A 24,378-nucleotide genomic window follows, 5' to 3' on the forward strand; every position below is an offset into this window, starting at 1 on the left:
GTTTCCTGTTGCATGCCCTAATGTACAGACCTCAATTTTCTCAAGTGCTCTATCAGCCTCTTCAGCCGCCTATCAGTTTGAGCCAACTGCAGTCAGACAGCGGAGTCAGTGGAGCGATTGAGAGTAAGCGGTAGAAAAAGTAGACCCAGGAAAGCTTCAGCTCTTCTTCTGTGATGTAAAATTGCGCAAATAAGATCTACTCTACAAAAACAAATGTATGACAGATTTCTTGAGTTATTTTAGATGAATTCAGACTATTTTGAGGAAGTGCACACTGGCTACGGCGTCTCAAAATGGACAAGCAGTACTATTGCCACTTTTTTTTCTCTTGTTTATCAAACAAAGGTTTTTAAGGGAGTATGCGAGCACACTCGTTCGGTTTTCTAGGCACCAGCCGAACTGAAGCATGCTGACACCTTTAGTTATTGCACATCCTTCTAGGCCTGCCCTGTCAAATCCACAGGAAATGGTGAATGGTTTTAAGTAGTGGATTCATCTTCACAGCAGCACCAACTGTTGTTGGGGATATGCTGACTGCGTTGTCACAAAGTCTTTGGATTGTCTGCTATAGCCCTTGGAAGACTAGACTACAGTCTTAGACAAAGGTTTTTTAAATGTATTCATCAACTGTCCCCATAGGAGAACACTTTTTGGTTCTAGGTCAAAACCCGTTTCTGTTCCAGGTAGAACCATTTTGGGTTCCATGTAGAACCTTCTGTGGAAAGGGTTCTACGTGGAATTCAAACGGTTCTACTTGGAACCAAAAGGGTTCTCCCTGGATCAACAAAGGTTCTCCTATGGGGACAGCCGATTAACCTTCTTAAGTTCTAGATAGCACCTTTTTTGTGTGCCACTGTATATGATGAAGCTTGTGTTGTTGGTTCCTCTGGATAAGGGCATCATGATTCCCCTTTTCCATCAAAGGATCCATGAGCACCAACATGTAAAGTTAATAGGAGCACATCAAATTGGGTTTTGGGTTTCAAAGAAATCTTCATTCAGAGCAGATATTTAACCGTATAAAAAAAGAAAGTAGTCTCATAAAAACCTGAGGTAGATTTGACCGTATTTCCTTTACCAAAGTTTGCATCTGCACAGTTCTTCCACAAAATGTGTTTTTGGACACTTTTCTGAGGAAATTGTTAAAAGTAGTCCTGTGTGTAGAGTTGTATGGTTTGTTAAACGTTTAACTCAATGATTTTTGTTTGAGATACAATTTAAAGTGAAAAACAAAAGGTAGTCAAGGCATAACTCCAAAATCTATTTTCGTACACATCATAAGTTCTTCTCCAAATCACTTGTCATCAGATAAGATAAAACCCTATTTCAAATAAAGGTTCCAAGATTCCTGTCTAACCAAATGTCTTGGTTGGTGTTCTAGAACTCATTAGCCTCTTAATTAAGATTCCTGTCTAACCAAATGTCTTGGTTGGTGTTCTAGAACTCATTAGCCTCTTAATTAAGATTCCTGTCTAACCAAATGTCTTGGTTGGTGTTCTAGAACTCATTAGCCCCTTAAGATTCCTGTCTAACCAAATGTCTTGGTTGGTGTTCTAGAACTCATTAGCCTCTTAAGATTCCTGTCTAACCAAATGTCTTGGTTGGTGTTCTAGAACTCATTAGCCTCTTAAGATTCCTGTCTAACCAAATGTCTTGGTTGGTGTTCTAGAACTCATTAGCCTCTTAAGATTCCTGTCTAACCAAATGTCTTGGTTGGTGTTCTAGAACTCATTAGCCTCTTAATTAAGATTCCTCCTGTCTAACCAAATGTCTTGGTTGGTGTTCTAGAACTCATTAGCCTCTTAAGATTCCTGTCTAACCAAATGTCTTGGTTGGTGTTCTAGAACTCATTAGCCTCTTAAGATTCCTGTCTAACCAAATGTCTTGGTTGGTCTTCTAGAACTCATTAGAACCTCTTAAGATTCCTGTCTAACCAAATGTATTGGTTGGTGTTCTAGAACTCATTAGCCTCTTAAGATTCCTGTCTAACCAAATGTCTTGGTTGGTGTTCTAGAACTCATTAGCCTCTTAAGATTCCTGTCTAACCAAATGGCTTGGTTGGTGTTCTAGAACTCATTAGCCCATTAAGATTCCTGTCTAGGCCTCCCGGGTGGCGCAGTGGTTAAGGGCGCTGTACTGCAGCGCCAGCTGTGCCATCAGAGTCCTGGGTTTGCGCCCAGGCTCTGTCGTAACCGGCCGCGACCGGGAGGTCCGTGGGGCGACGCACAATTGGCCTAGCGTCGCCCGGGTTAGGGAGGGCTTGGTCGGTAGGGGTGTCCTTGTCTCATCGCGCACCAGCGACTCCTGTGGCGGGCTGGGCGCCTTGTACGCTAGCCAAGGTGGCCAGGTGCACGGTGTTTCCTCCGGCGCATTGGTGCGGCTGGCTTCCGGGTTGGATGTGCGCTGTGTTAAAGAAGCAGCGGCTTGGTTGGTTGTGTATCGGAGGACGCATGACTTTCAACCTTCGTCTCTCCCGAGCCCGTACGGGAGTTGTAGCGATGAGACAAGATAGTAGCTACTACAACAATTGGATACTACGAAATTGGGGAGAAAAAGGGGGTAAAAATTAAAAAAAAAAAAAATAGATTCCTGTCTAACCAAATGTCTTGGTTGGTGTTCTAGAACTCATTAACTGTGAATTGTGTTCCATTCTGTGATCATGTAACTCTGAATAGTAATCTCTCTGTCTCTCAAAGCTGTTCTGCATTAGATCTCCACTAGACATAGCTATGCTCCGGGGCCTTCTCAGCTCTGCTTCTGTCTCTGTGTGGTCACTGGGCCTACACAACAAAACCCACAACACAACCTAACAGCCAGAATCTAGCCACAGGCTGTAATCGACCTACATTTAACCAAGCATCTGCCTGGGGAGGAGTACACTCGGCCTAGCCTGAGTGCCAGCTTGAGTGGCATGACAATGAGTGACAATGAGTTGGCATGATAGCACAAACAGACTGGCACTCTCAGGCTGTATTCGGTCCACCCACCATCAGCAGTAGTGTAACAGTGGAAATTGGGGTTGATGATGATTGATTATTAATGCCTGACAAGTGTGTATAAACCGGGTGTTGCAGTAGGCAAGGTGCTTTATCTCTCAGCTCAGTCCAACTGCTGTGTGTGTCTCCCTCCCTCTAACAGCCAGCCTTGCCTGGGACCCTGGCAGCAGATAAGAGGAAGGCTCCCTGAGGACGTTGGTTGAGGATGGGTGTAAGAACACAGATTATACAGAGAGAGATAGGGAGTCTTTCTGCTGGTTAAATAAACCTTATTTTTTTGGACATGAGAGTTGTAGATCCCTTTTCAGACTGTAATGATATATATGCATGTTAACCAAGTCCAATGCTCCTATAACGCAAATGTTACTCGTCCAATGTGATATCATAAAACTGCTGAGGAAAAGCCCTGTCCAAAAGAACACGTACCATGGCACATTTCAACATGCTTTTCAATAAAAGGCAATGGACGCACCATCAAGGCTCATGATGATCCAACCTGGGGTTTTCCACCAGGAGCTGCTGTACCCAGAGCAATGTATTTATGTTATGATTGCTCCTCATTTTATTTTGACTGTTGGGTAATTGACCTATTAGGAATGAAACAAACAATAAATAAACAGGCACTAATAAGACGACCACACAGTGCAGTGAGAATGTTTCACACAAATAAGCTAAAAGGCTTTTATTTATCTCACTTGTGTTGCCATTTAGACATATAGACACCACTTGAACTCGAGGCAACACTTCGTGACCCCAAGTTCTGTCACGACTTACTTCTTCAATCATGCATGAAGGAGTTGAGCTCTCGAGCTCTGCTCTGGGCTGGCTATCTGTCGCTTTAAGAGCGATTTCCCCCCATTGTCAAGTAGTCGTGAGCAGGAAGGGTGAAACGAAACCAGAGACCGAGCTAGGGGGCAGGAGCTGGTATTTAAAAGCACGACGCAGCCGCTCAATAACGGAACCGCGGTAACGTTCATTCTCAGGACAGAGCGCGTCTGGAGGAGAAGGGAATATAAATAAGAACTGAAGAGGAAGGGGAGACTCAGTCAAGCAACCTTTGCTGATTTTAGTTCTTCTAGGGTTTGAAGACATATATACAGTCGCAATGGAATAAAAAAATGCACTTATGAAAGACGAAGGCTACACCGAATTTCACCGCGGTTTCTCAATTGCCTGAGGAAATGTACAGAATAGCCTCCATCATTAAAAATGCGTCACATGTCAGGATGATCTTCGTTGGACATAGACTGCTGATGGAAATTATGTCATATAAAATGAAGGCAAATTCCGCGCGCAACTGACGTCTAGGGCGACATTATATCAGAGCAGGTGCAGTGTGTGTCCCTTCGACATTTACCGTTACACGCGTGTTCTGAAGATTTAACTGTGACCGTGGCGTGGGCCTGCCAGGCTGATCACAGAGAAGAGAAGCGGGAACATCTTGATGTCAGCCTGAGAAATAAAACATACTGGGAAAATGTCATCTGCAATTGAAAGGAAGACGATGGAGGCTAACGAGTAAGTGACGTACCAGTCGGCTGTTTCCTTGAAATAGAATAGAATAGGCTATAATAGAATCTTAGGACCTTCAATGTTTACTTGATACTGCTGTAGAATGTCTTATTACGCAAATTACAATAGTTGCTTGGAAATAAGCAAACGCAATAGGCCAGTGGCAGTTTCCAAAGTCTCTTCAGAGTTCAATCCAATTCAAATACAACATCATGAAAGAACCAATTGAAAAAGGAAGCACCAATAAATGGGAAAGGGATCATTATAAAGAACGATATAAGTCTATTTAGAAGGCTGATGAATGTCGTGACCTTTTGTCAGTACATAGTTTGGCTGTATGAACAGGTCATAGGGATTATGTGCTGCACTCACTGGTATATAGGTCAATGGCTCCATCCTGTGGGTTAAACTAATAATAATATGTGCATATTACATGGTAGAACACACACACACACACACACACACACACACAGCCTTCTTATTATGGACTTGTATTCTTCCATTTCCTCATCTGTCTCTTGTCCTCGTTCCCCCTAGGGAGCCGGTGGACGAGGTGTTACAGATGGCCCCGTCCCTCCTGAACTGTGGGGGTTGCCAGCAGAGCATCGGGGACAGGTTCTTCCTGAAAGCCATAGAGAAGTACTGGCATGAGGACTGCCTGAGCTGTGACCTGTGTGGCTGCAGACTGGGAGAGGTGGGACGAAGACTCTACTACAAACTGGGACGTAAGCTCTGTCGCAGAGACTACCTCAGGTTAGACACTTTACAGCTGACATTTACCATATGCCCTCACCCCAAAAAACAGAGTTAGATATTTTACTGTTGGGCACCCCCAAGAGTCAATAAGTAATTGAAATCCTGCCCATATAAATTATTTTATAAATAATTTAAATTAATTTAAATTTAAATTTAAATTATTTTAAATGTTTCCAAAATTCATACAAATATGCCAAAATATTAATTAGTCAATAGCATGTAAACTCTTTATAATGGTTTATTAATGCTTATCCATGGAAGTTATACACCTTCGTCTCCCTTCCCTCCCAGGCTGTTTGGACAGGACGGGCTGTGTGCTAGCTGTGAGAAGAGAATCAGAGCGTTTGAGATGACCATGCGTGTGAGGGACAAGGTCTACCACCTGGAGTGTTTTAAATGCGCGGCCTGCCAGAAACACTTCTGTGTCGGGGACCGTTACTTGCTCATCAACTCAGACATTGTGTGTGAGCAGGACATCTTTGAGTGGACCAAACTCAACAACAACATGGTTTAGCAGATTCATGAACACTCTAGAACATTCTACAACACTTTAGAACACCTCAAAAACATGGTGTAGAACACTCTAGAACATTCTACAACACTCCAGAGCACCTCAAAAACAGGTTGTAGAAAACTCTAGAACATTGTAGAACACAAAGATGAGATGGTTTTGATTGTGATCGTGATCTCTCCATTTGGGATCAACAGCATGATAAAATATCTCCAGATGTACAGCAAGATAATAGATCTCAAACTTTCGGACAAAGGTCGCCACATACAGGCTCTCTTGTACCTCTCAAATCTGTTAGATGTTTGAAGAGAGTTGTTTCACCATTGATCTGTACTGGAGGCTAAATGAAGGCTCGATCCACCAGTGAATGGAGAACTGGTTCCACCCTTTCAATGCAAAACAAAGGAAAATGTAATAATGCAATAATCTATGTGCTCATTGCAGAAACCTCAATATTTCTTGCATCATACAGTGTAATAGAGATTTGCTCATTGAGCTAAATGATGAGCGATGTCACTGGAATTTGTTGTAGTCCAACACTGTTATTTCACCTCTAGAGAAATATGTATTATGACATTTGTTATGAATAAATATAAAGTGTTATGTCCAAAAAGGTCTGGTCCATTCTGAAGTAATACTTTCATAAAGTAAAGGTCTGTTTGGGGAGTCCGCATGCGCCCCCTAGTGGCCAAGTTCAAAAGACAAGTTTCCAATGTTTATGTGTTTTGTTTTTGTAACTTTTCTTTTCTTTCAATATGGCTCAAAAACTTTGGGATATTTGTTATATATATATATATATATATATATATATATATATCTGTTTAATTAAACCCTCATTAAAATATGTTACATTTAGTAGACCACGGATCCTCTTTTTTCAGAGGATACATTTTATATTCGTTGGCTGGAGCAAAGATACATTTTTATAAAAGTATCATCTTTTTTTTATTTACACTACAAGACCAAAAGTACACCTGCTCTTCGAACATCTCATTTCAAAATCATGGGCATTTAATATGGAGTTGTTCCCACCTTCGCTGCTATAACAGCCTCCACTCTTCTGGGAAGGATTTCCACTAGAAGTTGGAACATTGCTGCAGGGACTTGCTTCCATTCAGCCTTACGAGCATTAGTGAGGTCGGGCACTGATGCTGGGTGATTAGGCCTGGCTGGCAGTTGACGTTCCAATTCATCCCATAGGTGTTCGATGAGGTTGAGGTCAGGGCTCTGTGCAGGCTAGTCAAGTTCTTCCACACCGATCTCAACAAACCATTTCTGTATAGACCTCGCTTTGTGCACGGGGGCATTGTCATGTTGTAACAGGAAAGGGCATTACCCAAACTGTTGCCTCAAAGTTGGGAGCACAAAATCATCTAGAATGTAACTGTACTGTTAAGATTTCCCTCCACTGGAACTAAGGTGCCTAGCCCAAACTATGAAAAACAACCCCAGACAATTATTCCTCCTAAACTAAACTTTAGAGTTGACACTATGCATTCGGGCAAGTAGCGTTCTCCTATCAAACCCAGATTCATCAAACCCAGATTCATCCAGATTCATCCTGCCTGGTGCTGAAGCGTGATTCAGGGGCAACACACTACAGCTATATAGCACTTCCTGTAGGGACAACACACTGTAGCTATATCAAATCAAATTGTATTTGTTAAATCCATATGGTTAGCAGATGTTAATGCGAGTGTAGCGAAATGCTTGAAGAGCACTTCCTGCAGGGGCAACAAACTGAAGCGATATAGCACTTCCTGTAAGGGCAACACACTATAGTGATATAGCACTTCCTGTAGGGGAATGACTCTGTAGCTATGTAGCACTTCCTGTAGGGACAACACACTCTTGCGAAGAAAAACCACTTCCTGTAGGGGAAACACACTGTAGCTGTGTAGCACTTCCAGTACGGGCAACACAATCTTGCGAAATACCACTTCCTGTAGGGGACACACACTGTAGCTATATAGCACTTCTTGTAGGGGCAACACACTGTAGCTATATAACACTTCCTGTAGGGAAAATAAACTGTTGCGATATAGCACTTCCTGTAGAGGCAACACACTGTAGCTATATAGCACTTCCTGTAGGGACAACACACTGTAGCTATATAGCACTTCCTGTAGGGACAACACACTGTAGCTATATAGCACTTCCTGTAGGGACAACACACTGTTGCTATATAGCACTTCCTGTAGGGACAACATTGTAGCTATATAGCACTTCATGTAGGGACAACACTGTAGCTATATAGCACTTCATGTAGGGGCAAAACACTCTTGCAAAAATAACTTCCTGTAGGGGAAACACACTGTAGCTGTGTAGCACTTCCTGTATTTGCAACACACTGTAGCTATATAGCACTTCCTGTAGGGGAAAAACACTGTAGCTACGTAGCACTTCCTGTATTTGCAACACACTGTAGCTATATAGCACTTCCTGTAGAGGCAACACACTGTAGCTATACAGCACTTCCTGTAGGGGCAACACACTACAGCTACGTAGCACTTCCTGTATTTGCAACACACTGTAGCTATATAGCACTTCCTGTAGGGGCAACACACTGTAGCTATATAGCACTTCCTGTAGGGACAACACACTGTAGCTATATAGCACTTCCTGTAGGGACAACACATTGTTGCTATATAGCACTTCCTGTAGGGACAACATTGTAGCTATATAGCACTTCATGTAGGGACAACACTGTAGCTATATAGCACTTCATGTAGGGGCAAAACACTCTTGCAAAAATAACTTCCTGTAGGGGAAACACACTGTAGCTGTGTAGCACTTCCTGTATTTGCAACACACTGTAGCTATATAGCACTTCCTGTAGGGGAAAAACACTGTAGCTACGTAGCACTTCCTGTATTTGCAACACACTGTAGCTATATAGCACTTCCTGTAGAGGCAACACACTGTAGCTATATAGCACTTCCTGTAGGGGCAACACACTACAGCTACGTAGCACTTCCTGTATTTGCAACACACTGTAGCTATATAGCACTTCCTGTAGGGGCAACACACTGTAGCTATATAGCACTTCCTGTAGGGACAACACACTGTAGCTATATAGCACTTCCTGTAGGGACAACACACTGTAGCTATATAGCACTTCCTGTAGGGGCAACACACTGTAGCAATATAGCACTTCCTGTAGGGACAACACACTGTAGCTATATAGCACTTCCTGTAGGGGCAACACACTACAGCTATATAGCACTTCCTGTAGGGACAACACACTGTAGCTATATAGCACTTCCTGTAGGGACAACACACTGTAGCTATATAGCACTTCCTGTAGGGGCAACACACTACAGCTATATAGCACTTCCTGTAGGGACAACACACTGTAGCTATATAGCACTTCCTGTAAGTGCAACACACTGTAGCTATATAGCATTGTGGACTTCAGGAAACAGCAGAGGGAACACCCCCCTATCCACATCGATGGAACAGTAGTGGAGAGGGTAGCAAGTTTTAAGTTCCTCGGCATACACATCACAGACAAACTGAATTGGTCCACTCACACAGACAGCATCGTGAAGAAGGCGCAGCAGCGCCTCTTCAACCTCAGGAGGCTGAAGAAATTCGGCTTGTCACCAAAAGCACTCACAAACTTCTACAGATGCACAATCGAGAGCATCCTGGCGGGCTGTATCACCGCCTGGTATGGCAACTGCACCGCCCTCAACCGTAAGGCTCTCCAGAGGGTAGTGAGGTCTGCACAACGCATCACCGGGGGCAAACTACCTGCCCTCCAGGACACCTACACCACCCGATGTCACAGGAAGGCCATAAAGATCATCAAGGACATCAACCACCCGAGCCACTGCCTGTTCACCCCGCTATCATCCAGAAGGCGAGGTCAGTACAGGTGCATCAAAGCTGGGACCGAGAGACTGAAAAACAGCTTCTATCTCAAGGCCATCAGACTGTTAAACAGCCACCACTAACACTGAGTGGCTGCTGCCAACACACTGACACTGACTCAACTCCAGCCACTTTAATAATGGGAATTGATGGGAAATGATGTAAATATATCACTAGCCACTTTAAACAATGCTACCTTATATAAATGTTACTTACCCTACATTATTCATCTCATACGCATACGTATATACTGTACTCTATATCATCGACGGTATCCTTATGTAATACATGTATCACTAGCCACTTTATACTATACTATGCCACTTTGTTTACATACTCATCTCATTTGTACATACTGTACCCGATACCATCTACTGTATCTTGCCTATGCTGCTCTGTACCATCACTCATTCATATATCCTTATGTACATATTCTTTATCCCCTTACACTGTGTACAAGACAGTAGTTTTGGAATTGTTAGTTAGATTACTTGTTATTACTGCATTGTCGGAACTAGAAGCACAAGCATTTCGCTACACTCGCATTAACATCTGCTAACCATGTGTATGTGACAAATAAAATTTGATTTGATTTGATTTGATTGATTTGATTTAGCACTTCCTGTAAGTGCAACACACTGTAGCTACGTAGCACTTCCTGTAGGGACAACACACTGTAGCTATATAGCACTTCCTGATGGGGAAACACACTGTAGCGATATAGCACATCCTGTAGGGGCAACACACTGTAGCGATATAGCACTTCCTGTAGGGACAACACACTGTAGCGATATAGCACTTCCTGTAGGGACAACACACTGTAGCTATATAGCACTTCCTGTAGGGGCAACACGCTGTAGCTATATAGCACTTCCTGTAAGTGCAACACACTGTAGCTATATAGCACTTCCTGTAGGGGCAACACACTGTAGCTATATAGCACTTCCTGTAAGTGCAACACACTGTAGCGATATAACACTTCCTGATGGGGAAACACACTGCAGCTATATAACACTTCCTGTAGGGGCAACACACTGTAGCTATATAGCACTTCCTGTAAGTGCAACACACTGTAGCTATATAGCACTTCCTGTAGGGACAACACACTGTAGCGATATAGCACTTCCTGTAAGTGCAACACACTGTAGCTATATAACACTTCCTGTAGGGACAACACACTGTAGCTATATAGCACTTCCTGTAGGGACAACACACTGCAGCTATATAACACTTCCTGTAGGGGCAACACACTGTAGCTATATAGCACTTCCTGTAAGTGCAACACACTGTAGCTATATAGCACTTCCTGTAGGGGCAACACACTGTAGCTATATAGTACTTCCTGTAAGTGCAACACACTGTAGCGATATAACACTTCCTGATGGGGAAACACACTGTAGCTATATAACACTTCCTGTAAGTGCAACACACTGTAGCTATATAGCACTTCCTGTAGGGACAACACACTGTAGCGATATAGCACTTCCTGTAGGGACAACACACTGTAGCTATATAGCACTTCCTGTAGGGACAACACACTGCAGCTATATAACACTTCCTGTAGGGGCAACACACTGTAGCTATATAGCACTTCCTGTAAGTGCAACACACTGTAGCTATATAGCACTTCCTGTAAGTGCAACACACTGTAGCTACGTAGCACTTCCTGTAGGGACAACACACTGTAGCTATATAGCACTTCCTGATGGGGAAACACACTGTAGCGATATAGCACATCCTGATGGGGAAACACACTGTAGCGATATAGCACTTCCTGTAAGTGCAACACACTGTAGCTATTTTTCTGTTCCTGTATCTAAACCAGAAGAGGTCACCAGAGTGTGTGTTACATTCCAACTGCACTTTCCACATATAAAACTCTACTACCACTGGATCTCACAAGTCATTGGTGGATTCTTTCACTTTATGATACCTTCAGTCTACATATTGAGAGTCTGATACTGTACCTTCAGCCTACATATTGAGAGTCTGATACTGTACCTTCAGCCTACATATTGAGAGTCAGATACCTTCAGCCTGCATATTGAGAGTCAGATACCTTCAGCCTACATATTGAGAGTCAGATACCTTCAGCCTACATATTGAGAGTCAGATACCTTCAGCCTACATATTGATAGTCAGATACCTTCAGCCTACATATTGAGAGTCTGATACCTTCAGCCTACATATTGAGAGTCAGATACTGTACCTTCAGCCCACATATTGAGAGTCAGATACCTTCAGCCTACATATTGAGAGTCTGATACTGTACCTTCAGCCTACATATTGAGAGTCAGATACCTTCAGCCTACATATTGAGAGTCTGATACTGTACCTTCAGCCTACATATTGAGAGTCAGATACCTTCAGCCTACATATTGAGAGTCAGATACTGTACCTTCAGCCCACATATTGAGAGTCAGATACCTTCAGCCTACATATTGAGAGTCTGATACTGTACCTTCAGCCTACATATTGAGAGTCAGATACCTTCAGGATACATATTGAGAGTCAGATACTGTACCTTCAGCCTACATATTGAGAGTCAGATACCTTCAGCCTACATATTGAGAGTCAGATACCTTCAGCCTACATATTGAGAGTCAGATACCTTCAGCCTACATATTGAGAGTCAGATACTGTACCTTCAGCCCACATATTGAGAGTCAGATACCTTCAGCCTACATATTGAGAGTCTGATACTGTACCTTCAGCCTACATATTGAGAGTCAGATAGCTTCAGCCTACATATTGAGAGTCAGATACTGTACCTTCAGCCTACATATTGAGAGTCAGATACCTTCAGCCTACATATTGAGAGTCAGTCTGCACGATCAGAAAGGGGGGGAATGAAATGCAAAACAGAGAAATACGTGGCTGATGACGATAATGAGGACATGATGTTGTTCCTTTGTGTGTGCATGTGTGTGTCTGTGTGTGTGTGTGTGTGTGTGTGTGTGTGAGTGTGTGTGTGTGTGTAACAGTATAGTTATACTGTTACGTGTGTGTGTGTGTGTGTGTGTGTGTGTGTGTGTGTGTGTGTGTGTGTGTGTGTGTGTGTGTGTGTGTGTAAAGCTGGTACCCATCATCATGATAATGTTGCTCTTCTTCATGTCATCCAGCTCCCAGAATATAGCCCATAAGGCGTACACACACACACACACACACACACACACACACACACACACACACACACACACACACACACACACACACACACACACACACACACACACACACACACACACACACTGACCAGCTCAAGGCTCCTGTGGTTCCATCCCAGAACCTCACTGCTATCCTCAGTTGTCTTTAGATAATCAGAAACTTGAGTTCCGCACGCTGGTCGTCGGCAAAGAACGAAAGTGCTTGAATATGTTGTATTAGGGATGTGTTGGGTGGAGGGGCTGAATATGTTATATTAGGGATGTGTTGGGTGGAGGGGCTGAATATGTTATATTAGGGATGTGTTGGGTGGAGGGGCTGAATATGTTGTATTAGGGATGTGTTGGGTGGAGGGGCTGAATATGTTGTATCAGGGATGTGTTGGGTGGAGGGGCTGAATATGTTATATTAGGGATGTGTTGGGTGGAGGGGCTGAATATGTTGTATTAGGGATGTGTTGGGTGGAGGGGCTGAATATGTTGTATTAGGGATGTGTTGGGTGGAGGGGCTGAATATGTTGTATTAGGGATGTGTTGGGTGGAGGGGCTGAATATGTTGTATTAGGGATGTGTTGGGTGGAGGGGCTGAATATGTTATATTAGGGATGTGTTGGGTGGAGGGGCTGAATATGTTATATTAGGGATGTGTTGGGTGGAGGGGCTGAATATGTTGTATTAGGGATGTGTTGGGTGGAGGGGCTGAATATGTTGTATTAGGGATGTGTTGGGTGGAGGGGCTGAATATGTTATATTAGGGATGTGTTGGGTGGAGGGGCTGAATATGTTGTATTAGGGATGTGTTGGGTGGAGGGGCTGAATATGTTGTATTAGGGATGTGTTGGGTGGAGGGGCTGAATATGTTGTATCAGGGATGTGTTGGGTGGAGGGGCTGAATATGTTATATTAGGGATGTGTTGGGTGGAGGGGCTGAATATGTTGTATTAGGGATGTGCTGGGTGGAGGGGCTGAATATGTTGTATCAGGGATGTGTTGGGTGGAGGGGCTGAATATATTATATTAGGGATGTGTTGGGTGGAGGGGCTGAATATGTTGTATTAGGGATGTGTTGGGTGGAGGGGCTGAATATGTTGTATCAGGGATGTGTTGGGTGGAGGGGCTGAATATGTTATAAGGGGGGTGGGAGTAGGAGGGGGGAGGAGGAGGAGGAGGGGAGGAGGAGGAGGAGGGGAGGGGGAGGAGGAGGGGAGGAGGAGGGGGGGCAGGAGGAGGAGGGAAGACAAAGGGAGTACAGCAGTAAGTAAACCCAGTTATGTGAACAGGAGTTCATTGGGTTTAATGAAGAGAATGGAGACAAAGAGATGCCGCCAGTCCCTGGTCCCTTCACGACGTCCAGTAGATCAGAAACCCACAGAATAGAGCCTCACAGGACCAGGCAACCAACAAGCTGGTCTGGTCTGGCCTGGTTCATGCCTGGTTCAGGCCTTGTCTTGCCTGGCCTGGTCTGGTCTGCTTTCCATTCCCTTCTTCTCCTCTTGCTCTCCTCCAGTGCAGCGCCCTCCAGCCTGAGCTTCTCCAGAGAGCAGCCCTGACTCACTCACACGCATGCACGAACTCACACACGAACTCACACACGAACTCACACACAAACTCACACTCACACACACACACACACACACACACACACACACACACACACACACACACACACACACACACACACACACACACACACACACACACACACACACAGACACACACAGACACACACACACACACACCCTCAGCGGGTCTCAATAAAGGCGTTCTGTTCCTCTTGTGTCATCCCTAGCAGCTGCACACAAGGCCGGGAGTGTAATGCTGTGTTCTGTGTTTGTGTGCAGAGGAGGGTCTGTTTCGTCTCTCAGTACCTATGTCACAGCATTGCCCAACGGGTATACCTAAAAACAACCAGCTGTGCTCATGGAAACCAAGGAGCCTTACCGAGGATGAAACCACAGTGTGTACTGAGGATCAGGCTTGTTTTTGTCCAACAGAGCAGAGGGGTGAGGTCTCACCCATTGCGTGAAACCCCAATTATCCTGGATCATGCAACTGTGAGGTGGTGTTATGTTCACTGTGTCCAGTAGATGGCGTGTGTGTTCTGATGGATGCCTATGGTCTCCTGGGCTCCTGGTCTGATATGAGGCCAAGCCAACAGAGAGCCAGCATCAAGCCAGCAGAGAGCCAACAGAGAGCCAGGAAGCACAATAATTAGGCCCAGTTAGCAGAGACCCAGCCAGCACAGAAATGAGGCACAATCAGCAGAGAGACAACAGAGAGCCAGAGAGCCAGGCAGTACAGTAATGAGGCCCAGCCACCAGGGAGACAGGCAGTATGGTAATGAGGCCCAGCCACCAGGGAGCCAGCCACCAGGGAGACAGGCAGTATGGTTTTGAGGCACAGCCAGCCCAGCCAGCAGGGAGCCAGGCAGTACAGTAATGAGGCCCAACCACCAGGGAGACAGGCAGTATGGTAATGAGGCCCAGCCACCAGGGAGCCAGCCACCAGGGAGACAGGCAGTATGGTTTTGAGGCACAACCAGCAGGGAGCCAGGCAGTACAGTAATGAGGCCCAGCCAGTAAGGAGCCAGCAAGTACAGTAATGAGGCCCAGCCACCAGGGAGACAGGCAGTATGGTAATGAGGCCCAGCCAGTAGGGAGCCAGCCACCAGGGAGACAGGCAGTATGGTAATGAGGCCCAGCCAGTAGGGAGCCAGGCAGTACAGTAATGAGGCCCAGCCAGTAGGGAGCCAGACAGTAGAGTAATAATCATTACTATCATTCGATCCATCACTACACACATTCACACATGTGTTCTAGACAACTGTGAAAAGGAGGGGAGGAAGACATAATAGCTGAAAGAAGAAAGGACAGATTACAGGAAAGAGAGAATGAGAATGAAAGGTTAGGTGGAGAGAGAGAGAGAGAGAGAGAGATAGGGAGAGAGAGAGGGAGACAGACAGAGAGAGAGAGAGAGAGAGAGAGAGAGAGAGAGAGAGAGAGAGAGAGAGAGAGAGAGAGAGAGAGAGAGAGAGAGAGAGAGAGAGAGAGAGAGAGAGAGAGAGAGAGAGAGAGAGAGAGAGGGAGAGAGAGGGAGAGAGAGAGAGAGATAGGGAGAGAGAGAGAGAGGGAGAGAGGTGGAGAGAGAGAGAGATAGGGAGAGAGATAAATAGAGTAAGATAGTAAAAATGAAAAGGCGAGGGAGAGAGAGAAGAAAAGAGTCTGGGGAGGAAGACAGCTGGGTCATGTAGTCTGTTGGGGCCCAGTAAGAAGACAGCTGGGTCATGTAGTCTGTTGGGGCCCAGTAAGAAGACAGTTGGTTCATGTAGTCTGTTGGGGCCCATTAAGAAGACAGTTGGTTCATGTAGTCTGTTGGGGCCCAGTAAGAAGACACTTGGGTCATGTAGTCTGTTGGGGCCCATTAAGAAGACAGTTGGTTCATGTAGTCTGTTGGGGCCCAGTAAGAAGACAGTTGGTTCATGTAGTCTGTTGGGGCCCAGTAAGAAGACAGTTGGTTCATGTAGTCTGTTGGGGCCCAGTAAGAAGACACTTGGGTCATGTAGTCTGTTGGGGCCCATTAAGAAGACAGTTGGTTCATGTAGTCTGTTGGGGCCCATTAAGAAGACAGTTGGTTCATGTAGTCTGTTGGGGCCCAGTAAGAAGACAGTTGGTTCATGTAGTCTGTTGGGGCCCATTAAGAAGACAGTTGGTTCATGTAGTCTGTTGGGGCCCATTAAGAAGACACTTGGGTCATGTAGTCTGTTGGGGCCCAGTAAGAAGACAGTTGGTTCATGTAGTCTGTTGGGGCCCAGTAAGAAGACAGTTGGTTCATGTAGTCTGTTGGGGCCCAGTAAGAAGACAGTTGGTTCATGTAGTCTGTTGGGGCCCAGTAAGAAGACAGTTGGTTCATGTAGTCTGTTGGGGCCCAGTAAGAAGACAGTTGGTTCATGTAGTCTGTTGGGGCCCAGTAAGAAGACAGTTGGTTCATGTAGTCTGTTGGGGCCCAGTAAGAAGACAGTTGGTTCATGTAGTCTGTTGGGGCCCATTAAGAAGACAGTTGGTTCATGTAGTCTGTTGGGGCCCAGTAAGAAGACAGTTGGTTCATGTAGTCTGTTGGGGCCCATTAAGAAGACAGTTGGTTCATGTAGTCTGTTGGGGCCCAGTAAGAAGACAGTTGGTTCATGTAGTCTGTTGGGGCCCAGTAAGAAGACACTTGGGTCATGTAGTCTGTTGGGGCCCATTAAGAAGACAGTTGGTTCATGTAGTCTGTTGGGGCCCATTAAGAAGACAGTTGGTTCATGTAGTCTGTTGGGGCCCAGTAAGAAGACACTTGGGTCATGTAGTCTGTTGGGGCCCATTAAGAAGACAGTTGGTTCATGTAGTCTGTTGGGGCCCATTAAGAAGACAGTTGGTTCATGTAGTCTGTTGGGGCCCAGTAAGAAGACACTTGGGTCATGTAGTCTGTTGGGGCCCATTAAGAAGACAGTTGGTTCATGTAGTCTGTTGGGGCCCAGTAAGAAGACAGCTGGGTCATGTAGTCTGTTGGGGCCCAGTAAGAAGACAGCTGGGTCATGTAGTCTGTTGGGGCCCAGTAAGAAGCTGGGTCATGTAGTCTGTTGGGGCCCATTAAGAAGACAGTTGGTTCATGTAGTCTGTTGGGGCCCAGTAAGAAGACAGCTGGGTCATGTAGTCTGTTGTGGCCCAGTAAGAAGCTGGGTCATGTAGTCTGTTGGGGCCCAGTATGAAGACAGTTGGCTCATGTAGTCTGTTGTGGCCCGGTAAGAAGACAGCTGGGTCATGTAGTCTGTTGGGGCCCATTAAGAAGACAGTTGGTTCATGTAGTCTGTTGGGGCCTATTAAGAAGACAGCTGGGTCATGTAGTCTGTTGGGGCCCAGTAAGAAGACAGTTGGGTCATGTAGTCTGTTGGGGCCCAGTAAGAAGACAGCTGGGTCATGTAGTCTGTTGGGGCCCAGTATGAAGACAGTTGGCTCATGTAGTCTGTTGTGGCCCGGTAAGAAGACAGCTGGGTCATGTAGTCTGTTGTGGCCCAGTAAGAAGCTGGGTCATGTAGTCTGTGGGGGGCCAGTAAGAAGACACTTGGGTCATGTTGTCTGTTGGGGCCCAGTATGAAGACACTTGGGTCATGTAGTCTGTTGGGACCTAGTAAGGTGACAGTTGGGTCCTGTAGTATGATCTAACATGAGTGGGAGTGACATCTGAAGAGAAAAATAAGCATGTTTTGATCAATAGCTGTTGAATCGTTTAATCCGATCAGTTCTTATCCTGACAGACCAGACCTAGCTGTGCTGTGATGAATCATTCTGCTATTGGAGATAACATCCTGACCACAACTTTCTCTGTAAGGTGTTGCTGTCTCTTGTGACTTCAGATCTTTTGGTTCTGGTTGGTCAGTTGGGTTTTTGCTGACGTGCAAATTAATCTGTTTCTTATAGATTTTTTTTGATTGACATTTCTCACATCCTATCATAATCTTCCTCGTGTTGGTGAAATAGTAATATGCAGTAGATTGGACGAAAGTCTGTAAAGGAAGTACTGTAAATCTTCAGTCTTTTAAGTATGTTGCCGGGGCCTTTCTCCCACTGAAATGATCACCGTATGTGTTCCTGGATCCCGATAAGCCAAGCTAATGTACGTATGTTTCACGTTGTATTTGTCACGTGTACAAATACAGTGAAATGCTTAACTTGCAAGCCCTACCCAACAGTACAGTATTCAATATCAAACTAGTATAAAATACAGAATTAACATGAGAAATAAGAAATAAGAGAGGATGCTATATGCAGGGTCAGTGTCAGTACCATACTTACAATGTGCAGGAATATGCGGCAGGTAGCCTAGTGGTTAGAGTGGAGGGGCGGCAGGTAGTCTAGTGGTTAGAGTGGAGGGGCGGCAGGTAGCCTAGTGGTTAGAGTGGAGGGGCGGCAGGTAGCCTAGTGGTTAGAGTGGAGGGACGGCAGGTAGCCTAGTGGTTAGAGTGGAGGGGCGGCAGGTAGCCTAGTGGTTAGAGTGGAGGGGCGGCAGGTAGCCTAGTGGTTAGAGTGGAGGGGCGGCAGGTAGACTAGTGGTTAGAGTGGAGGGGCGGCAGGTAGCCTAGTGGTTAGAGTGGAGGGGCGGCAGGTAGCCTAGTGGTTAGAGTGGTTAGAGTGGAGGGGCGGCAGGGTAGACTAGTGGTTAGAGTGGAGGGGTGGCAGGGTAGACTAGTGGTTAGAGTGGAGGGGCGGCAGGTAGCCTAGTGGTTAGAGTGGAGGGGTGGCAGGTAGACTAGTGGTTAGAGTGGAGGGGCGGCAGGTAGCCTAGTGGTTAGAGTGGAGGGGTGGCAGGTAGACTAGTGGTTAGAGTGGAGGGGCGGCAGGTAGCCTAGTGGTTAGAGTGGAGGGGCGGCAGGTAGCCTAGTGGTTAGAGTGGAGGGGCGGCAGGTAGCCTAGTGGTTAGAGTGGAGGGGCGGCAGGTAGACTAGTGGTTAGAGTGGAGGGGCGGCAGGTAGCCTAGTGGTTAGAGTGGAGGGGCGGCAGGTAGCCTAGTGGTTAGAGTGGAGGGGCAGCAGGTAGACTAGTGGTTAGAGTGGAGGGGCGGCAGGTAGACTAGTGGTTAGAGTGGAGGGGCGGCAGGTAGCCTAGTGGTTAGAGTGGAGGGGTGGCAGGTAGACTAGTGGTTAGAGTGGAGGGGTGGCAGGTAGCCTAGTGGTTAGAGTGGAGGGGCGGCAGGTAGACTAGTGGTTAGAGTGGAGGGGCGGCAGGTAGTCTAGTGGTTAGAGTGGAGGGGCGGCAGGTAGTCTAGTGGTTAGAGTGGAGGGGTGGCAGGGTAGCCTAGTGGTTAGAGTGGAGGGGTGGCAGGTAGCCTAGTGGTTAGAGTGGAGGGGCGGCAGGTAGCCTAGTGGTTAGAGTGGAGGGGTGGCAGGTAGTCTAGTGGTTAGAGTGGAGGGGCGGCAGGTAGTCTAGTGGTTAGAGTGGAGGGGTGGCAGGGTAGCCTAGTGGTTAGAGTGGAGGGGTGGCAGGTAGCCTAGTGGTTAGAGTGGAGGGGCGGCAGGTAGCCTAGTGGTTAGAGTGGAGGGGTGGCAGGTAGTCTAGTGGTTAGAGTGGAGGGGCGGCAGGTAGCCTAGTGGTTAGAGTGGAGGGGCGGCAGGTAGCCTAGTGGTTAGAGTGGAGGGGTGGCAGGTAGTCTAGTGGTTAGAGTGGAGGGGCGGCAGGTAGCCTAGTGGTTAGAGTGGAGGGGCGGCAGGTAGTCTAGTGGTTAGAGTGGAGGGGCGGCAGGTAGCCTAGTGGTTAGAGTGGAGGGGCGGCAGGTAGCCTAGTGGTTAGAGTGGAGGGGCGCCAGGTAGCCTAGTGGTTAGAGTGGAGGGGCGGCAGGTAGCCTAGTGGTTAGTTGGAGGGGCGGCAGGTAGCCTAGTGGTTAGAGTGTTGGACTTGTAACCAAAAGGTTGCAAGATCAAATCCCCAAACTGACAAGGAAAACTGCCTTTGAACAAGGCAGTTAACCCAATGTTCCTAGGCTGTCATTGAAAATAAGAATTTGTTCTTTAACTGACTTGCCTAGTTAAATAAACGTACTGAAGTGTTTGAGGTAGATATATACAGTGCCTTGCGAAAGTATTCGGCCCCCTTGAACTTTGCGACCTTTTGCCACATTTCAGGCTTCAAACATAAAGATATAAAACTGCATTTTTTTGTGAAGAATCAACAACAAGTGGGACACAATCATGAAGTGGAACGACATTTATTGGATATTTCAAACTTTTTTAACAAATCAAAAACTGAAAAATTGGGCGTGCAAAATTATTCAGCCCCTTTACTTTCATTGCAGCAAACTCTCTCCAGAAGATCAGTGAGGATCTCTGAATGATCCAATGTTGACCTAAATGACTAATGATGATAAATACAATCCACCTGTGTGTAATCAAGTCTCCGTATAAATGCACCTGCACTGTGATAGTCTCAGAGGTCCGTTAAAAGAGCAGAGAGCATCATGAAGAACAAGGAACACACCAGGCAGGTCCGAGATACTGTTGTGAAGAAGTTTAAAGCCGGATTTGGATACAAAAAGATTTCCCAAGCTTTAAACATCCCAAGGAGCACTGTGCAAGCGATAATATTGAAATGGAAGGAGTATCAGACCACTGCAAATCTACCAAGACCTGGCCGTCCCTCTAAACTTTCAGCTCATACAAGGAGAAGACTGATCAGAGATGCAGCCAAGAGGCCCATGATCACTCTGGATGAACTGCAGAGATCTACAGCTGAGGTGGGAGACTCTGTCCATAGGACAACAATCAGTCGTATATTGCACGAATCTGGCCTTTATGGAAGAGTGGCAAGAAGAAAGACATTTCTTAAAGATATCCATAAAAAGTGTCGTTTAAAGTTTGCCACAAGCCACCTGGGAGACACACCAAACATGTGGAAGAAGGTGCTCTGGTCAGATGAAACCAAAATTGAACTTTTTGGCAACAATGCAAAACGTTATGTTTGGCGTAAAAGCAACACAGCTGAACACACCATCCCCACTGTCAAACATGGTGGTGGCAGCATCATTGTTTGGGCCTGCTTTTCTTCAGCAGGGACAGGGAAGATGGTTAAAATTGATGGGAAGATGGATGGAGCCAAATACAGGACCATTCTGGAAGAAAACCTGATGGAGTCTGCAAAAGACCTGAGACTGGGACGGAGATTTGTCTTCCAACAAGACAATGATCCAAAACATAAAGCAAAATCTACAATGGAATGGTTCAAAAATAAACATATCCAGATGTTAGAATGGCCAAGTCAAAGTCCAGACCTGAATCCAATCGAGAATCTGTGGAAAGAACTGAAAACTGCTGTTCACAAATGCTCTCCATCCAACCTCACTGAGCTCGAGCCGTTTTGCAAGGAGGAATGGGAAAAAAATTCAGTCTCTCGATGTGCAAAACTGATAGAGACATACCCCAAGCGACTTACAGCTGTAATCGCAGCAAAAGGTGGCGCTACAAAGTATTAACTTAAGGGGGCTGAATAATTTTGCACGCCCAATTTTTCAGTTTTTGATTTGTTAAAAAAGTTTGAAATATCCAATAAATGTCGTTCCACTTCATGATTGTGTCCCACTTGTTGTTGATTCTTCACAAAAAAATACAGTTTTATATCTTTATGTTTGAAGCCTGAAATGTGGCAAAAGGTCGCAAAGTTCGAGGGGGCCGAATACTTTCGCAAGGCACTGTATAGGGGTAAGGTGATGGCAGCATTTGTGCAAAACTGAAAGTGCTAACCGTCACATTTTAACCATGACTGTGAATATGGCCAAATAGTGTAGATAATTCCCTCTGCAAGGCAGTCAAACAGGCTAAATGCATTACAGTACAAAGACTCGAGACGTACAGTGGCTAGTGAAAGTATTCACCCCCCTTGACATTTTTCCTATTTTGTTGCCTTACAACCTGGAATTAAAATAAATATTTTGGGGGTTTGTTTCATTTGATTTACACCACTTTGAAGAAAATATTTTTTATTGTGAAACAAACAAGAAATAAGACAAAAGAAAAATGAAAACTTGAGCGTACATAACTATTCACCCCCCCCCCCCCCCCCCCAAAGTCAATACTTTGTAGAACCACCTTTTGCAGCAATTACATCTGCAAGTCTCTTGGGGTATGTCTCTATAAGCTTGGCAAGTCTAGCCACTGGGAGTTTTGCCCATTCTTCAAGGCAAAACTGCTCCAGCTCCTTCAAGTTGGATGGGTTCTGCTGGTGTACAGCAATCTTTACGTCATACCACAGATTCTCAATTGGATTGAGGTCTGGGCTTTGACTAGGCCATTCCAAGACATTTAAATGTTTCCCCTTAAACCACCAGAGTGTTGATTTAGCAGTATGCTTAGGGTCATTGTCCTGCTGGAAGGTGAACCTCCGTCCCAGTCTCAAAATCTCTGGAAGACTGAAACAGGTTTCCCTCAAGAATTTCCCTGTATTTAGCGCCATCCATCAATCCTTCAATTCTGACCAGTTTCCCAGTCTCTGCCGATGAAAAACATCCCCACAGCATGATGCTGCCAACCACCATGCTTCACTGTGGGTTTTCTTGGGGTGATGAGAGGTGTTGGGTTTGCGCCAGACATAGTGTTTTCTTTGATGGACAAAAAGCACAATTTGAGTCTCATCTGACCAGAGTACCTTCTTCCATATGTTTGGGGAGTCTCCCACATGCCTTTTGGCGAACACCAAACATGTTTGTTTATTTTTTTCTTTAAGCAATGGCTTTTTTCTGGCCACTCTTCCATAAAGCCCAGCTCTGTGGAGTGTACGGTCCTATGGACACATACTCCAATCTCTGCTGTGGAGCTTTGCAGCCCCTACAGGGTTATCTTTGGTCTCTTTATTGCCTCTCTAATTAATGCCCTCCTTGCCTGGTCTGTGAGTTTTGGTGGGCGGCCCTCTCTTGGCAGGTTTGTTGTGGAGCCATATTCTTTCAATTTTTTAATAATGGATTTATGTGCTCCATGGGATGTTCAAAGTTTCAGATATTTTTTATTAACCAAACCCTGATCTGTTCTTCTCCACATCTTTGTCCCTGACCTGTTTGGAGAGCTCCTTGAACTTCATGGTGCCGCTTGCTTGATGGTGCCGCTTGCTTATTGGTGTTGCAGACTCTGGGGCCTTTCAGAACAGGTGTATATATACTGAGATCATGTGACAGATCATGTGACACTTAGATTGCACACAGGCTTCATAGCAAAGGGGGGAGGGGCTTCATAGCAAAGGGGGGAGGGGCTTCATAGCAAAGGGGGTGAATACATATGCACGCACCACTTTTCCATTTAAAAAAATAATAATAATTTAACCAAGTAATTTTTTTCACTTCATTTCACCAATTTGGACTATTTTGTGTCTGTCCATTACATGAAATACAAATACAAATGTATTTAAATGACAGGTTGTAATGCAACAAAGTGCTTCAAATTCCTCTGTATACCACATCCCTGAGGATTTAACATGGTTCTCTCACACCAGCAGAGTCGTGAAGAAGGCACGGCAATGCCTCTTCTCCCGCATAGACTAAGATACCGTAGAATAGGATAGAATACAGTATATTTAGTTATATATAGTTTATACATATGAGATGAGTAATGCAGAATATGTAAACATTATTAAAGTGACTAGTGTTCCGTTATTAAAATGGCCAGGGATTTCAAGTCTCCTTGAGGAACATATAGTAAGCCTACAGCAGGGGTGGAATTTGGAAAACATTTATATTTTAGAAACTGACCAATGTAAAAATCTAATATAGAATTCACCTTAAAACACATTTTGAGATGTGGATACGAGCCCTGGGATGTTGATAGGGAGGCCAGCCAATGTTTGAATATGACCTTGGGCGAGACGCAATATTGTGTCAGCAGACTCTCATCTCTTCTCTTTTACTTGGGGTAATAAATGTAATTCTACGTCTGGACCACAATATTAGGGTTAGACACTATAAATCAGAGGGATTATCCTCTGTAATCTAAAGCATTTTGGGTACTTGGAGAAAGGAAAGAAATGACGTTATGAGACAATGAAAACAGCACGACCGT

General features: G+C 45.3%; 2 protein-coding genes across 2 annotated transcripts in view; both read left to right on the forward strand.

Moving 5' to 3' along the window:
- Window positions 1-24,378, forward strand: part of LOC139376285 (uncharacterized) — a 1,125,987-nt gene that overhangs the window by 467,434 nt on the left and 634,175 nt on the right. The gene's annotated exons all lie outside the window — the stretch shown is intronic.
- Window positions 3,796-6,388, forward strand: LOC139376378 (LIM domain only 2 (rhombotin-like 1)). The gene is made up of 3 exons (XM_071118899.1): window positions 3,796-4,514; window positions 5,046-5,261; window positions 5,556-6,388. Exons 1-3 carry the CDS (start codon window positions 4,474-4,476, stop codon window positions 5,776-5,778), a joined length of 480 nt encoding a protein of 159 aa, XP_070975000.1. The 5' UTR covers window positions 3,796-4,473; the 3' UTR covers window positions 5,779-6,388.

Source organism: Oncorhynchus clarkii, chromosome 2 (genome assembly GCF_045791955.1).
Source record: "Oncorhynchus clarkii lewisi isolate Uvic-CL-2024 chromosome 2, UVic_Ocla_1.0, whole genome shotgun sequence".
Lineage (NCBI taxonomy): Eukaryota > Metazoa > Chordata > Actinopteri > Salmoniformes > Salmonidae > Oncorhynchus > Oncorhynchus clarkii.

Coding starts and splice junctions, on each gene's coding strand:
- LOC139376378 (XM_071118899.1), top strand. CDS start 4,474: ATGTCATCTGCAATTGAAAGGAAGACGATGGAGGCTAACGA. Junction 4,515..5,045: donor AAGACGATGGAGGCTAACGA/GTAAGTGACGTA, acceptor CGTTCCCCCTAG/GGAGCCGGTGGACGAGGTGT. Junction 5,262..5,555: donor TGTCGCAGAGACTACCTCAG/GTTAGACACTTT, acceptor CTTCCCTCCCAG/GCTGTTTGGACAGGACGGGC.